This window comes from Mytilus trossulus, chromosome 4, assembly GCF_036588685.1.
Source record: "Mytilus trossulus isolate FHL-02 chromosome 4, PNRI_Mtr1.1.1.hap1, whole genome shotgun sequence".
Lineage (NCBI taxonomy): Eukaryota > Metazoa > Mollusca > Bivalvia > Mytilida > Mytilidae > Mytilus > Mytilus trossulus.
The window spans coordinates 2,012,965-2,028,441 of NC_086376.1; the positions used below are offsets into that span (position 1 = coordinate 2,012,965).

The 15,477-nt window shown below is 29.8% G+C and overlaps 1 protein-coding gene across 2 annotated transcripts in view; it reads right to left on the reverse strand.

The window, feature by feature from the left end:
- Positions 1-15,468, reverse strand: part of LOC134714476 (ubiquitin-like modifier-activating enzyme 6) — a 39,393-nt gene extending 23,925 nt beyond the window's left edge. Inside the window, exons 1-11 of one of the 2 annotated variants that reach the window (XM_063575758.1) lie at positions 15,359-15,468; positions 9,097-9,149; positions 8,149-8,243; positions 7,806-7,834; positions 6,663-6,757; positions 4,720-4,831; positions 4,041-4,121; positions 2,958-3,080; positions 1,275-1,404; positions 759-871; positions 253-315 (exon numbers count right to left, since the gene is read on the reverse strand). In XM_063575758.1, coding sequence (XP_063431828.1) covers positions 253-315; positions 759-871; positions 1,275-1,404; positions 2,958-3,080; positions 4,041-4,121; positions 4,720-4,831; positions 6,663-6,757; positions 7,806-7,834; positions 8,149-8,243; positions 9,097-9,134 — 879 coding nt within the window. In that variant the 5' untranslated portion in view covers positions 9,135-9,149; positions 15,359-15,468. Of the gene's footprint in view, positions 1-252; positions 316-758; positions 872-1,274; positions 1,405-2,957; positions 3,081-4,040; positions 4,122-4,719; positions 4,832-6,662; positions 6,758-7,805; positions 7,835-8,148; positions 8,244-9,096; positions 9,150-9,588; positions 9,820-15,358 lie in introns of those variants that run through there. The other variant, XM_063575759.1, reaches the window with a different exon arrangement.
- Between the last annotated feature and the right edge of the window lie 9 nt (positions 15,469-15,477).

Genomic DNA, 15,477 nt, shown 5'->3' on the forward strand with positions numbered 1-15,477 from the left:
AACAAGTTGCTTGGTGTTCATTTGTTTTGTTTAAGTGCCCAGTTGAAAGCATTAACAACTGTTAACAGATCTTCAAATTGTATTCCACCTGATTAAACTATGGAAATATTTTCTTATATTGTTTGAAATCATTTATAACAGACAAATTATGGAAATTACAACACACTGTTATACCCAACATTTTAGATGTATACCGTATATTCTTAAGCTGCACTTTGAGTGAGTTTATAAAAATTGCTACATAAATCATACCTCAAATTTACTAAGATCACAGATTAAGATTTTTGGATCATATAACTGTTTTTCAAGGCTTTCCTAAAAATATAAATCATAGCATATAGAAATTAGAAGTCAAGTTTTTTGTACTAATATTTCAAAACTTAAAGTTTTAAGGAAATAATAATACCTAACTGTACTACTACTAGCAGTCAGGTAAACTAGAAGACAAAAATTCATAACGCTTCCTGATATTTTAGTTAAAAAATAAAAATACATCTACTATCTAAATTGTCTCCCTTTGTTTTTTAAAGTCAAGCAATATCATTCAATTTGGGAAATGTGTAGAATCCATATGACTATGCTTATAAATGGAAATGTATGGAGAGTCCATAATAAACCATTGTAACCAAAGACATTTCAAAATGTTTTAAGCATATATTTTCCATATGTGATGCTTCGTATATTAATAAAATGTATGTTGTTACTAAACTGAAATAGTTATATTTTGATGCAGAAATGACCATAAACCATTTACTTACATATTTTAATGTGACTTGACCTTTGATCTGAATGGCTCTGCCACCATGTGTATAGGGTGAAAACTCATCACTACTTGTATCACAGTTTATGGTAAACGATTCAGGAGATTTTACTGAAAATATATAAAATCAATCATTGTTTTAACTCTACAATAATTGCCTTGGTTTGTTTTAATAGATACATTCAAAAATATTTCCAATGAAAAACAAAAAGCTTGGAACTGGTAATGTCATTGGTACTGCATAATATTTTTTCTTTGCCTTAATACAATATTTTTTCAACAAAAGATTAAGTTAGTGTGGATATATATACTGTAAAGAGGTAGAAGAATAAACATCAATATGAAGTGTGCATTGCAAATGAACATGAATCAAAATGTCATGTTAATTTGCTGACAGCTTACAATCAGTCTATATATACTCCAATGGTTACGGCGGTCAAATCTTCCAATTTAATCTATAAATTCTGAGCATGTTTCTCTGTAATTTGTAATGATGTAAGGACGTTATTCTTACCTGATATTTTAAATTGTTTCTCATTAATTTCTGTCATTCCATTAACCTCCCTAAATGTAACAACATCACCATCTTCTAGACCATGTGTTTTCTCTCGTACTTGTAAAATTGTGACTAGAGCAGGATTATCCTATGACAAAATAATCAAATAAAATGAATCAATTCTGTTGTATTTTATCTATTTGATCTTGATTCTTCTTTATATGAATTGGAAATAAAGTGAAATGAATAACATTCTTAAGGTGGTACCCAACACTTTTACTAAAATTAATTTGGCTTGTTTAATTTTCATAAAATTTTGTCAAACTATTTACTTTGACCCTTTAACAAAAATATAAAAATTTCAAAATCTTTGAACCAAAAATCAGAAAAATTACACTGGTTATATAGCAGTTTGACAAACACCAATTTTGATCATTGAGAAGCTTAATATTCCTTTTACAACACAACGTAATTAAAACATTTAACTGACTTTACAGAGTTATCCCCCTGTTGTGTTAGGTACCACCTTAAGAGGAAAATAATTTTTATGTTTATAAAGGGACATAACTCATGATAAATCAATGTATGCTATTCAATTTTAAACTTGATCTGTGTCTTGTGGAACTAAACATTGTGTATAAACTTTGTAACATTTGGTTGATACAAACTTAAGTAAGAGAACAGAAACAAAGGACAAGGTTCACTTATGGCACAAAATGGCCTCAACTATCAACTTAATCATAAAACACCAAAAAGTTCCCAAAGATGTTCGTAAATGGGTCTATTTCAAAAGTCTTAATGCTCAATAAATCAATTATTTCCATAAAAGTACATAATACTCTCCAGATTAGGCCCATTTTGAACATTTTGTCAAATTATGATGAATTTGGGCAAATTTCAGGCCTAAAAGCTGTAGGTAAAAATTTGGCCGCCTCCTACTATTCAAAATGTTTTGTAACCAAAAGATTCCAAATGTGATAGATTCATCAATATTAAAAACTTTTTGGATCGTGGATGGCTGTCAAGGTTAAGTATGCCAAAAACAATATAAATTTTGGACAAAATTGACCAAAATTGACCTAATATACAAATTATGTATATTTAAGAGGCCATAGCTTCAAAAAATTTGAAGGAAGGTGCCAAAAAAGTATATTTTAATCTTAACATTATTATCACAAGTATTTCTATATGAAATTTGTAATTGTTTGGCCCGATTTTAAATACATTAAAAATTTAGGGCCAATTTAAACCCTCGTGAACTTTCTTCTTTTGGCATGTTCAGGATAACAGACAGGACAAACAGACAGGACAGACAGACATGATGGACACACATGGGTAACACTAAATGCCCTGCACAACGAGAGCGTAAAAATTAAAACAGACTGACAGTTATTTTTGAAATTAAAATCAATTTGTATTTAACTTTATGATATGGTTCCAAAGTTGGAACAGAAATAATGTAAGGAATGCCACACTCTTTTGATGGTGAGAATAATCTGGAGTTGTCTTCCATTTAAAACACAATTTACATATCCAGAATTGAATGAGTTCTGTGTCTTTTTTTTATTGCTAGAAGGCAAAAAATCCAGTTGTAATCAATGCATGAACTCATACCAAATGTTGTATGAAAACCAGATCGTTCGTGCCATGTGTCTAAAGGAGATAGAGTTTTTAAAACGTCCATACACCATCATACCATACCTTAGATATACTCTCTATAAAGATGTCTCTCGGCTCTTCTCCATTTATATCTGTTACCTCAAAACTATCACCAAAATCACAGAATGCTGAACAAAACACACCATATACATCACAACTTATAAACTGTCAAAAATAAAACAATGCACATTACTCATTATAAACTGTCTGTTTAAATAATAAATACATAATAAAATATCAATATACCATGTATTTTATAACTTTAAACTACATGTTTATGGTTTAAGCATTTGAGTCAAACTCAAAAATAGGATCTGTAAATAAATCATACAATCACATCTTTAAAACAGTAGTAAGATTTATATTACTTTTCATGAATAAGCACTTATGGTGGTATTAAAGTTATATACACAGCAAAGAATCATATGTCTTATATGCATCATCACCAAATTCTGTTTTTCAAAAGGATTTCCTCAATTTGTTTTATATGAAATCTTTAAATTTTTGCAACAAACTTTTACAAGGCTTAACCAATAACATTTCAACTGTATAGTTTTATTGCAATTTCATGATTTAAATTAAAAGGTGTACCACCCAACTTACTTGAAGAACTCAATTGCAAGTAAATCTAAAGTCACCTAAAGCAAGCTGTCTAACCTTATAATTATTAATTTCAACAGCTATCATCTGTTTGAATATATTTATTCAAATTTAAAATTAAAATGAAAAGTTCTGAGGAGCAAAAAAAATGTTTTATGCCTGCTGCTCAGTGTGAGTCAAGGCTCCCTGACGTAGGCCTTTCTTTGACATGCAATTGTTAAATGTTCATACATTGTGACCTGGATGGAGTGTTGTCTAATTGGCACTCATAACACATCTTCTAATTTACATTGTACAGGTTTTCGATTCATCTGAACATTTACTTATCTATTCTATTTATTCAATGATCTATTCAATTTTTCATTAATATAAATATTTAATTAATCTTTTATTTTATTCAAATCGTTATTTAAATTCTTATTATAAACACTCTGTATTATATCACATTTGTATTTTTGTTCATGTACATCCATACTCTCCTTAAGGAGGATAATAAACATATATTTATATATATCAATTACTTACTGTTATTTGTGGAGATTGTTCTCTACAAAATTTGTTAATTTTCAGTTGTAAACTGAGTGGTAACTCTGTTAATATAATACACTGAAACAAAGTAAAAAAACATCAAATTATTAACACACACATACCTTTGAAATTATTAAACTTAATTGAACTAAGAGATATCAAGTAATCTGCATAAACTAAGCATTAAACTTATAAACTCAACAGTAATCTTATATTAGAACCTTTACTTTTCATTAGAAAACATTGATAGTAACATATTCATTGAGTGATATTTCATACACAAGATTAACAGTGAATTATTTTAAATATGGCTATACTTGTATATAATATTACTTATAATTTCTAATAATGTTATTATGAAGGTTTCAATGCTAAAATGAATAGCATTTATATATATCCTATTCCATGCCCATTACACAATAGCATAATACCCTAGCTATATATCAACAAACAATCGTATTCAGCTGCAGCTAAACCTTAAAAAACTTTTTTTCAGGTCAATTCTTTCATCAACCAAAATTCTTAATTTGTGTCCATATTAGTTTGGAAATCATTTCTTACATCCATTATACTGACAAACAATTATAAATTGAAATTTTACATTGTTGTCTCTTTGACACATTTCCCATTTCCATTCTCAATTTCATCAAGAAACCATAGATACTGGACTGATTACCTGGTATTGTTTAAGGTAATCTAAATCTGTAGAATCTTCTATACTGTATGTTAAAATATTCATACTGACATAAGGATTTAGTTCACTTAGTCTGTTTACACTGGCTTCTGCCCTGAAAGATACAAATCATACATGGTTTATGTGTTTTGGAAATTGGAATGTTATTTAGTTATTTTTCACATTATAAGAATTGTTTTCCATATTTGATTGAAAATATTGAATAAACTAGACCAAAATTAAAAGCTTATTCACTCTTAACATGCTCACGATTTATATCTTATCAATAACTTGTCTATATCTAGGACTATTCAGACCAGGCATATGACATTGTCTATTGTTTAAGACCATTTATTGCCAAAAGAAGACTTTTTTTTTATTTATTGGATTTGAGGGATTGCTGTCAAAGGACATCTCAGGTCATTAGTGGTTAAGTGGTTTAAGTAGTCCAACTTCTGTATCCCTAGCCTGTCAACACCAAGGTTGTGAGTTTGAGTCCTACACATGGCAGAAGAGATTGACTACACTCTTGGATCCATTTGGATTGTAAGTTTTCCTAATGAAAGTTGCGGTTCAACTTCTTCCAGAGTGAAAATAATTGACTGGCACAGTGAAATAGAAGAATAGGGCTGAAAGTGGCATTTAACACCAAAAAAGAAATAACATCATTTTTATCAGTATGCAAAACACAATCAACAAGAATGTGTTCATAGTACACAGATTCCCCACTCCAACCATCATTTTCTATGTTAATGGACCGTGAAATTGGGGTAAAAACTCTAATTTGACATTTAAATTAGAAAGATCATATCATAGGGAACATGTATACTAAGTTTCAAGTTGATTGGACTTCAACTTCATCAAAAACTACATTGACCAAAAACTTTAACCTGATGCGGGACAGACGGACGGACGCACAGACCAGAAAACATAATGCCCCTCTTCTATCGTAGGTGGGGCATAAAAATATTATTTTGATTTGGATTGTTGTTTATATATAATTCTTATAAGATTTGCATATCTATAAATACTTGAATTGGGTTGGTCAATTAGAATTTTTCTCTAAGTTTACACTTCGATAAACCATGTTTCCGAAACTACTTTTGTAATCTATTCATGCGCGATACACAAGCTTTCAGTGACCCTGGGATTTTCAGCAAATTGAGATTAAAAAATAATTGCATAACAGTTGTGACTATTCTTGTGCACATATAAAAAAAGAAATAAATTTAATGCACTAAAGCTTCGAAAATGTACAAAATAAATTTAATAAAATTCCCCGAAATTTCATGAAGGATTTGGCGAATTTACGTTATGGTGTCATACAAATGGAAATTTTCAAGGGAAAGATTATTTCGTTATGTGTACGCTTCAAATTCGGATAACATTTAATTAAAATGAAGTTTTGGAGGTAGGTGCTATCTCATTTAAGATTCTGTTGTATTTATCGAACATTTATGGTTTTTAGAAAGTCAAGATGGCGGCATACTCCTTAGTTACTACTTGCCATTGTACTTTTTGATGGTTAATATATATATAGTAGCCATCAACAAAATAAATGTTTCCTAATATAAAAAATGTTTGGCTGAAGAATTATAAGGATTAAACACATTTTTTCTAGAGGTTATTGATGTGTAAACCGGGGCTCTTACTCACAAACTCAACATAAAAGTCTTCAGACTTTTATTCAGTTTGTGAGTTAATCGCCCCAGTTTACACATCAATAACCTCTAGAAACAATGTGTTTAATCCTATAGTATTTTCCACAAAGTATATGAATAAAACAATGAATTTCTTTACATTTTGCAAATAAAAATAATAGTTAACCTCAATGAACATTATTTTTTCAGAGAACATTTTCTATACATTCACATATATATCACAAGGCAATAATAATACAATACAAACAATAACATAATAAATTACAAGTATTTATATTTGTATACCTATTTCTTTTTTGCTTTACATCATCCTCCCGTAAGAAAAATTGTGTCCCCAAATCCTGTATAGTACAGACATTACCATCCTGAACAGTCAGAGCCTGTAGTAAATAGAAACAGAAATTCAAATTCACTAATAAAACTATCAAAATTATGCAATAAAATGGCTTTGTTTTACAAGGTGTTTTTTTTTATTTAAGAAAAGATAAAATAAGTAAGCTCATTTTGTATTTGTACTGGAAGTACTTCATGTACCAATACAAATATGTACTGATATAAAAAAAATCATACCCAAAGTTGAAGACTACTGTAAACGGAGGGCAACATTTCAGAATTTACAGTTTATGTTGCTCTCTAGGTGTTGACTTGTTATTTTGATTTGCTGTCATAATCTCTGATTATTTTTTTTTTAAATTACTTGCATTATCATTTGATTATCATGACAATTGTGCGACATACATCCCTTATTTATTTTTGCAACACAAAGTAATATTTATTTCACATCTTTCATAGAAATTTGATTCATTCCTAGTTTTCAGCATTGGTAAATAATATGGTAGGATTGGTATCATCTAAACTGTACATCTGTTTGGGTGTCCCTATGTATAGCTTATAGAAAAAAGTAAAAACACAAAAATACTGAACTCCGAGGAAAATTCAAAAAGGAAAATCAAAAATCAAAAGGCAAAATCAAAAGTCCAAACACATCAAATGAATGGATAACAACTGTCATATTCCTGACTTGGTACAGGCATTTTCTAATGTAGAAAATGGTGGATTGAACCTGGTTTTATAGCTAGCTAAACCTCTCACTTGTATGACAGTCGCATCAAACTTAAGTCTTCATCACCCAGAGTTACAGGAAAACAATACCACTTTTTTAGCAGGTACTATGCCAGTGGTCAGGTTACTGTATATATATATGTCAATGTGACACAAAATACTCATTAATTAAATCTTAATTTATCTCTTGTTCGGTTGTTACTGCTATTTAAAAATGTTTCATTTCCTTCCTTGATTGAATTTGTGCATAATTATATGTTATACTAATCATGAAATAAGATGTTTGAAGTTGAATGTAAATAATTAAGAACCTCTTATTTTATGTAATTATATCGATAGTAAAGGTTAATCACAAAATTTACTCACCTTCACTCCAGCTAGGACAATATTCTTAGCTGAAACATATAATTTCATTACAAAAACTTTAATCTTATTTGTTATAGATATATATATATATTTAAAAAATCTTATAATTACAATACAACCATATAATAAACCAAGATTGAGAATTCATTTAACATTTTAAATATAATCATGATACATGTAATTACAATCTGTTCATTTAAAAAATATTGATTTGAATATCATTTATCAATCTGAATATGCTGCATGATATGTAATTTTCTGACACAGAGATATATATTTAATGACAATTTAAAGTCAAACAAACTGATTTAAATTGAAGGGTAAATCTGAAAAGACATCTTACCAATTTCTATTCCTACTCCACCCATTCCGTAGACTAGGACTGAGGAAGAAGCCATCTTCTTCATGGCATGGTCCCCCAAGACATATCTCTGACGACTGAAAAATAAATATAATCAAAATATAGAAGGTATTCAAATATAACAATTCAATGCAAATTTATCTAAGAAACACTAATGTTGAAAGATCTTTTGCAAAAAATATTTTAGAACCACTATCTTAATTTTTTGTTTTAAATTCAGAACAAATGTTTATGACCTACATATATTTCTTTATCTTATCTAAATCATGTCAATTTTATTCCTGGCAGGACAAGATCTATAAAATCATAGGGAGTGTGTGATACTCTTGGCAATTAGCAAACACTGCAACATCTTTACATGCATGACATGGTCTGTTGCAAGTTAAACTTCCATATCTAATTTCTCCTTTTTCTGATGGCAGTTTTAATTTCCCATCCTTCATCTCAAGGCACTAATTTCTAAAATCTATTTGCTTTTTTTTTATCTACTCTTAATCAAAGATCAATATGGCACCAGCAATTACTGGTAAACAAAACAATTATCAATCAACAATAACACGTCTATTTCTCTACAATTGTATTTCAATTACCATACACATGTTACAGGTGAGTCCACAGATGCATCAAGATTGAAATATTTTGTATAAACTGAACACAGTCATGACAGTTAAACACAAATATCATCATTTTATTGAAAAAGTTTAAAAGGGATCTGAATTTAATGTCATTTCAATGCTCTGTTAGGAAATGGAGACTAAAATAATAATTCATATTGCAATAAAACATTTTCTTCTTGCTGTTAGACACATCATGGCCAAAAATGACGAGTCCCTTGACTCGCCTTCAAAAATCCTTAGCGAGAACCATGTGTTACATATCCTCAACAAACAAGTTAAAATGTTTATGTCCTACAAAAGAAACTGTCCATACCTGTAGAGGGAATCATCAATTTCCATTTCTGTTGCCATCTTTTTTGTTTATTTCTGAGGAAAAAATATATTTGAATAAGATTTTTTTTTCAAGATATAGTCATTAAAAGTAACATGTATAATATAATGAAAGAAGACCTAACAGAAAAAGTTATATTATAATCACTCATCAGTTTCTAATATGAGTGATTATAATAAAACTTTTCATTTAAATTAAATTCTTGCATCTCTATATTCATGATATATAGATGTAACTATTAAACTTTTAAAGTGAAGTGAATTTAAGGATCATTTAAGATACCCCAGCTTCACATGTATAATCAGTTTATTTTTTAGCAAATTAAGAAGAATTGAAAGTTTTTTAGTATTCATAATTTGTTATATGCATGTACAATTAAATATAACAATGATATAAGTACTCAAACATAATGAATTCAAAAAAGATTTTTTGACTATTATTTTTTTATTGTTTTGTCAATTTTCAGTGCCTTACCTTTAGTATGTGTCTGATCATTTTAAAAGATCTATATCCTAAATATTTATTTTGTAGGTTATAAATCATTATTATTCCCAGAACTACGTGTATTTTTTTTTCATTACATTAAATATCCTTCCTAATGTCAGTGAATTCCCAGGTAAATTGTTGAAATTAATCTTCAAACGTAATCATTAGAGAATGTCATAAAATATTCATTTGTTTCTTCATTAACTCACCAAATGTGACAATTAAATCTATTGTATATTGATTTGAACATACAGTTTGGTACTTCAGGGTGTTATTACATCTACTGTGAAAAAAAAAAACTAATATCTGTATTTTTTTCTCTTCCAGTATACACAATGGCATACCATGTATACTGGTAGTTAGAACTACTGAGCTACAATCTTTTAACATGTTTAATAAAGAAATATAATAACTGTCTTTACACAGGATTAATGGACAACAGTTTAGGAGATTGAATAACAACTTTAAAAGAAGAACACATAACATGAATATATACCTTGAACTAAGGGCATGGTTGTAAGCATGTTGGAAAGCAAGGGCCATTGATTCGATGTACAGGACATAAAATAAAACATTAAAATAAATCACTGAATAATCATTCAGCCTATTGCTACTCCTCATCTCTATACATTGTAGTTATAATAATGTTCTATACGCCAAAAGAAAGGAATTTTTTTAGAAGTTTTGTTATTTATAGATTAGTTTAGATATAGTTTGATCAGATAAGATTAATGATCAAAGAAAGCTACTTTTGTTTGAAATAACTATGAGTTAAGCATGTTCTTGTCATTTTTTATCCAATTAAAATGTTTGATATTCAATAATTCTTTGTCAATGATCAAAAATCTGAAACTGGTGACCTGCCATGTTTTGAAGGCAACCATTAAACATGTTAAAGAAAATTAGACAGCTTTTAAACACAATTCATTTAATAAAAAAAAAAAAAAATCCTTCCAAAAACTGCATGTTATTATATAAATGCTTCCAGTGTTAGCCTAATGATGGCTATTTTTCATAATTTAAACCATTTTTGTACCAAATATTAAAAGAGTTTTTTCCTGAGGTGAAACTCATTTTTGACTTCATGTGAAACACAAAATTAACATCTGATTGTGGCTATGCCGTGTAACAAGTTAATTCTAATGGTGTGGCTCTGCAATACCCCATCATTTAGTCAAGATAGGCGACATACAACATGTACATGAACATGCAAGTTCTGGAACTATTCGGAAATTAAATTACCAGACCAGATCATATACGTAGAATAACCATTGGCCATTGTTTGCAGATTCTTTAATTTTGAGGTAACTCTGAAATGGATTTATCAATCTTAGATTTTTAAACTGACTATTTCTATTTTTCCCAAAGTTTTCAATTTAAAACAATAACCAATCAGTTAATTGTAATTGATTAATTTATAAATTACATTAAAACAACTGATGCATTTGATTTATATGTTATTGTTTGTGCTTTAAAAGGCTGAACAGGAACAGGAACAGGAACAGGAACAGGAACAGGAACAGGAATCCATATTGGATAAAACACTGAAACAAAAAGTACATAGATATATGAAGATGTGGTGTGAGTGCCAATGAGAGAACTCTCCATCCAAATAACAATTTATAAAAGTAAACCATTATAGGTCAATGTACGGACTTCAACACAGAGCCTTGGCTCACACTGAACAAAAAGCTATAAAGAGCCCCAAAATTACTAATGTAAAACCATTCAAACAGGAAAACCAACAGTCTACTCTAATGTAGATGTATGTTTAACTGAAAAGTTCACTGAACATCTGAATATGCACACAATTAAACTGGCTTGATGATCATGCTATATATATATATATACATTGCATATAAACAGACTCGAAATTTGTAACACATGTAGGTGGTTGAGTGGTCTAGCGTATTGGGCACAATGCGAGGCCATTTGGTCTGGCCATCAGCATGACAATATCTCAGTTAAGCATGAGTTTGAATCCCCACAAGGGAAGAACAAAAAATTTACAGATCTACCATTGTTGGGCTGATGTTCAGACGAATATATACAGTATGTCTTTTCAGCCTTGTGTCACCATCATTGGTGATCCAACATTCCAATTGGTGAAATATATCGTAGAGTTGTCACTTGTTTAGACATACAATGTATTTATGACACAATTATTTCTATGACTGCATCCTGCATTAATTTTTAAGATCCTGTTACTTTCCTATGTGTACTAAAGATAATTGAGCTGATCTGTAATAATTCCATCTACATGCCTTATACATGTTATATATACATGATATACATATATATGGACCATACTTTGGTATTCGGCCTTTGGTTTCTTTTGGTATCCTTTTTTATAAGTTCTAAAACTTTAACTTTTATTCTGTGGGTTGAGTTGGTGTTAGAATAGTATTAATGGAACAATTGAGTTTTTCAAGAAAAAATTAATACATTTTGATTCACCGTTTATGTGACAGGAAACCAAACAGGAAACCAATCTTTATTTTCTTTATTTTGCACAATATTTTTCAAAAGACATAAATGAACACCATTACTAGTGTTACTTGCTTCATGTTGATATTTAAAATCTATTTTCAATGTTAAATTCAAGTTTTTTTAAACGTGACAGGAAACCATAAGAAACCGAAAACATTTTTTAAGTTTTATTTTATTGCAAAATCTGCTTAAAATAATCTGAACAGTATACTTTTTCTTAAAATCCATCTTTAATGTAACAGTATTATAAAACTCCTAAATATGTGCTTGTTTTGAAAACAATTAGTACAATTTATTCAGAAATTTCCATTTTTTCTTCATTGATACAGGATAGCATAATCGTTGTATCTTGATGTTTAAGCCAAAAAAAATGTATTTATATTTGGTTTTGAAATTCCAGTTATATACAATTTATTCCAAATCATTGGCAATGTAAAATTCTTTAAATCCAGTAAAGAAAAAAACTTTTAACTTGGAATTAAAATCTTAAAAATAGGCACCATGCGATATTTTTGACCTGTACACCATCTACATGGTTTCCACATTTTAACCTACTTTAGTGGGCTTAAATCAATAAAGTACTTCTCTTCAAGTCATGCATGGTAAACATGGTAAAAGTTTACTTCTCCTTTGACAAGTTTATTGCGTTTCTGATAAGTGTTTGCAGAACATGAATAAAAAAAAATAATTAAAAATTGTGACAAAGATACCAACTTTGTACATTCCAAGTGTAACGGTATATTAACATGTATTTTTTATTAAATTATATTTATTCACCTAAAATATTCAGTAATATTTACTGCTGAAGTAAAATTAATCCAACGAGCATTGGTACAATGATAAGAGACGTCAGGGACAAAACTTAAAGGGGGCCCAGTGGCCCATGGCTCCTAAATTTTGAGCTGGGCCCCTAAACTTTCAGTTAAATTTCAGTTGAACATAAACTAATTATGAAATATCTGGTCTGGGCTCCTAGCTTGAAATTCCCAAGTTTAGTCCCTGGACGTAATTTCGATTGAATTTTCCAAGTACTCTTTACATCGTTATCGGGAAACGAGGTGTGTTCTAACGTCTGTCAAATCTGAAATCGATTTTGTCAAGTCATTGGGCATTTATTTTCACACAGGATCGTATGTAACATTATGCACATAGGAAAAATAATAGACCCCCGGCGCAATCTCTTTGAAAATTGTATTTTCCTCTTTTAAACAAGACTAAACAAGTCTACAGATTATGTTTGCTAACATCCCATTGGAAACAAAAACAATGTTTAGACCTAGTATTTCGTATATCAGGCCGTAATGGCTTGATCACATGTTAGTCACATGTTTCACGTATGAACGGAAATGAATAAACAAACATTTGTTATTAAAAAAAAGGAAATAACTGGACTTCTGTTTCGTGTGTAAAACGATAACGTCATTTTTTAACTTAATTATTACGAAGAAAAGAACTAGAATGTAAATCCTCTCTGATTTACCTGTTTGAACATCTCGTGAGAGTTCATATTTGCATATTGTTATAAAGAATTCTATTACAACAAAGCAGATTACATCATTTAAAATTTGTGTTACGAAATCGGACTCCAAAGTAACGCCACTATTCTTACATCTGCTACAGAAATACTTATAATTCTCGGCATTTTCTTCTGACTATTCTTATTGGTCGATGTTCTTTATTATTTGAAAGCAAAAGTTACGAATTTGCCGGGGACAATTATCTATAAATCAGTCAATGTTATGCACTTCAGAAGCGAAAAGTAACACGAGAAACGACACAAAAATACGGTCGTACAATCTTTGAAATTTGTAAATTTCAATATTTTTTCTAGGGATGAGTAGCATACACTTGTATGTTGATAAAAATAAAGGCTTCTTTAGATGTAGTTACGACTTTTCTTACAGTAATACACATTTTTATCACTTTTCTATAGTTATAGGAAACGAGCCTAAAAGCAAATTATGGTCCATATGTATCATGTACTGTGTAACATCATAAACCCATTTTGGCAATTTCAAAACCAATAAAAAATTGGGCGCGAACGTGTGGGTTGCAAATGGACTAGGGGTGAAAACGTGTAAACTGCGAAAGAGACTGGGTGCGTACATGAATGGGTGCGAACAGAAGTATCGGGTCGTTCCGGCCCCAAATTGATCCGACCCCAAGTCAATCCCGCCCAAAGACCCAAAGTCCATCCGGCCCTACAATAAAATATGAATAAACTATATCCACTATATGGAGGAATTTGTCACAAATTTGAACAGTATAAACGGAATTTGCAAAAAGTGTTGATGATGAACGACGGCAGATAAGTGAAGTACTGGCATGACTGGAGTACCAGTTAAAGAACTATTTTAAATCAATACAAAACTGAATGTAATTGTGTCTGTTTGTATAGCAGCTACAACATATTTTAAAATATGAAGATATTTTCCATGTTGACTTTGAATGTCATGGCGATTTTTATTTTATTTACTTTTCACACAGAGTAGGTAAATAAATATTCAGACCAATGAAACCGTTAAAATTTAACTCATCATAATGTCTTGTTTAACCAAATTATAAGTCTATAATTGGTTTGTTTATTCAACAATTGTCTGATGATTGTGAACTAAGGTAATGTCACTGGTAATCACTTAATTCAATCAAAACCTGATTAATTAAAGGTATGTAACCAACAAGGTCTTTATAGTTTGATCTTTTGTTTGGCATAAATAATAAGTATTAATTGTATTTTTTTCAGGCTTCTATAGCTATAATACTTGTTTTTTTTTTGTAATATCGAATATAGTCAATATATTTTTCTTAAAGTTGACAATATTTTGAATAGTTGTGTATAGATAAATAAAAACAAGTTATATGTGTATCCATTATATATACATCCTTACTTTTATTCCTTATAAATATATTTTTTATTGGGGCTGGATCGACTTGGGCTGGATCGACCCGAAAGCTGAACAGACCCTGATTCGGGTTAAAATCACCATTCTGTTGTACTGATATTTTTAGCACCCCTGAGGAACTCAGGACCTTCAGCACTGTAGACATCACCATAAACGACTAGACCACGAGCTCACACATATAATAAGGAGATGTTTTTTTCTTAAAATAGTTGTTTTTATAATTCTAATACCAGTAGCAAGTTCGACCCAAAAAGCTAGATTTTTAACAGCACAAACAATTATTTTGAATATGTAAACAGTCATGACAAAGGGACTGGTCATTACAAAAACGCTTGATTGAAGTGTATAACTGTCAATATGCTTACATTATACAGCTTTTATCAGTAATCAAGAGCTAGAAACTGCAAAATTAAAAACATTTCCAAAGGGAAATCACTCAGATTAACCGGAAGTTATGAAAGCTCAGCTAAAAATTGAAAAAAAA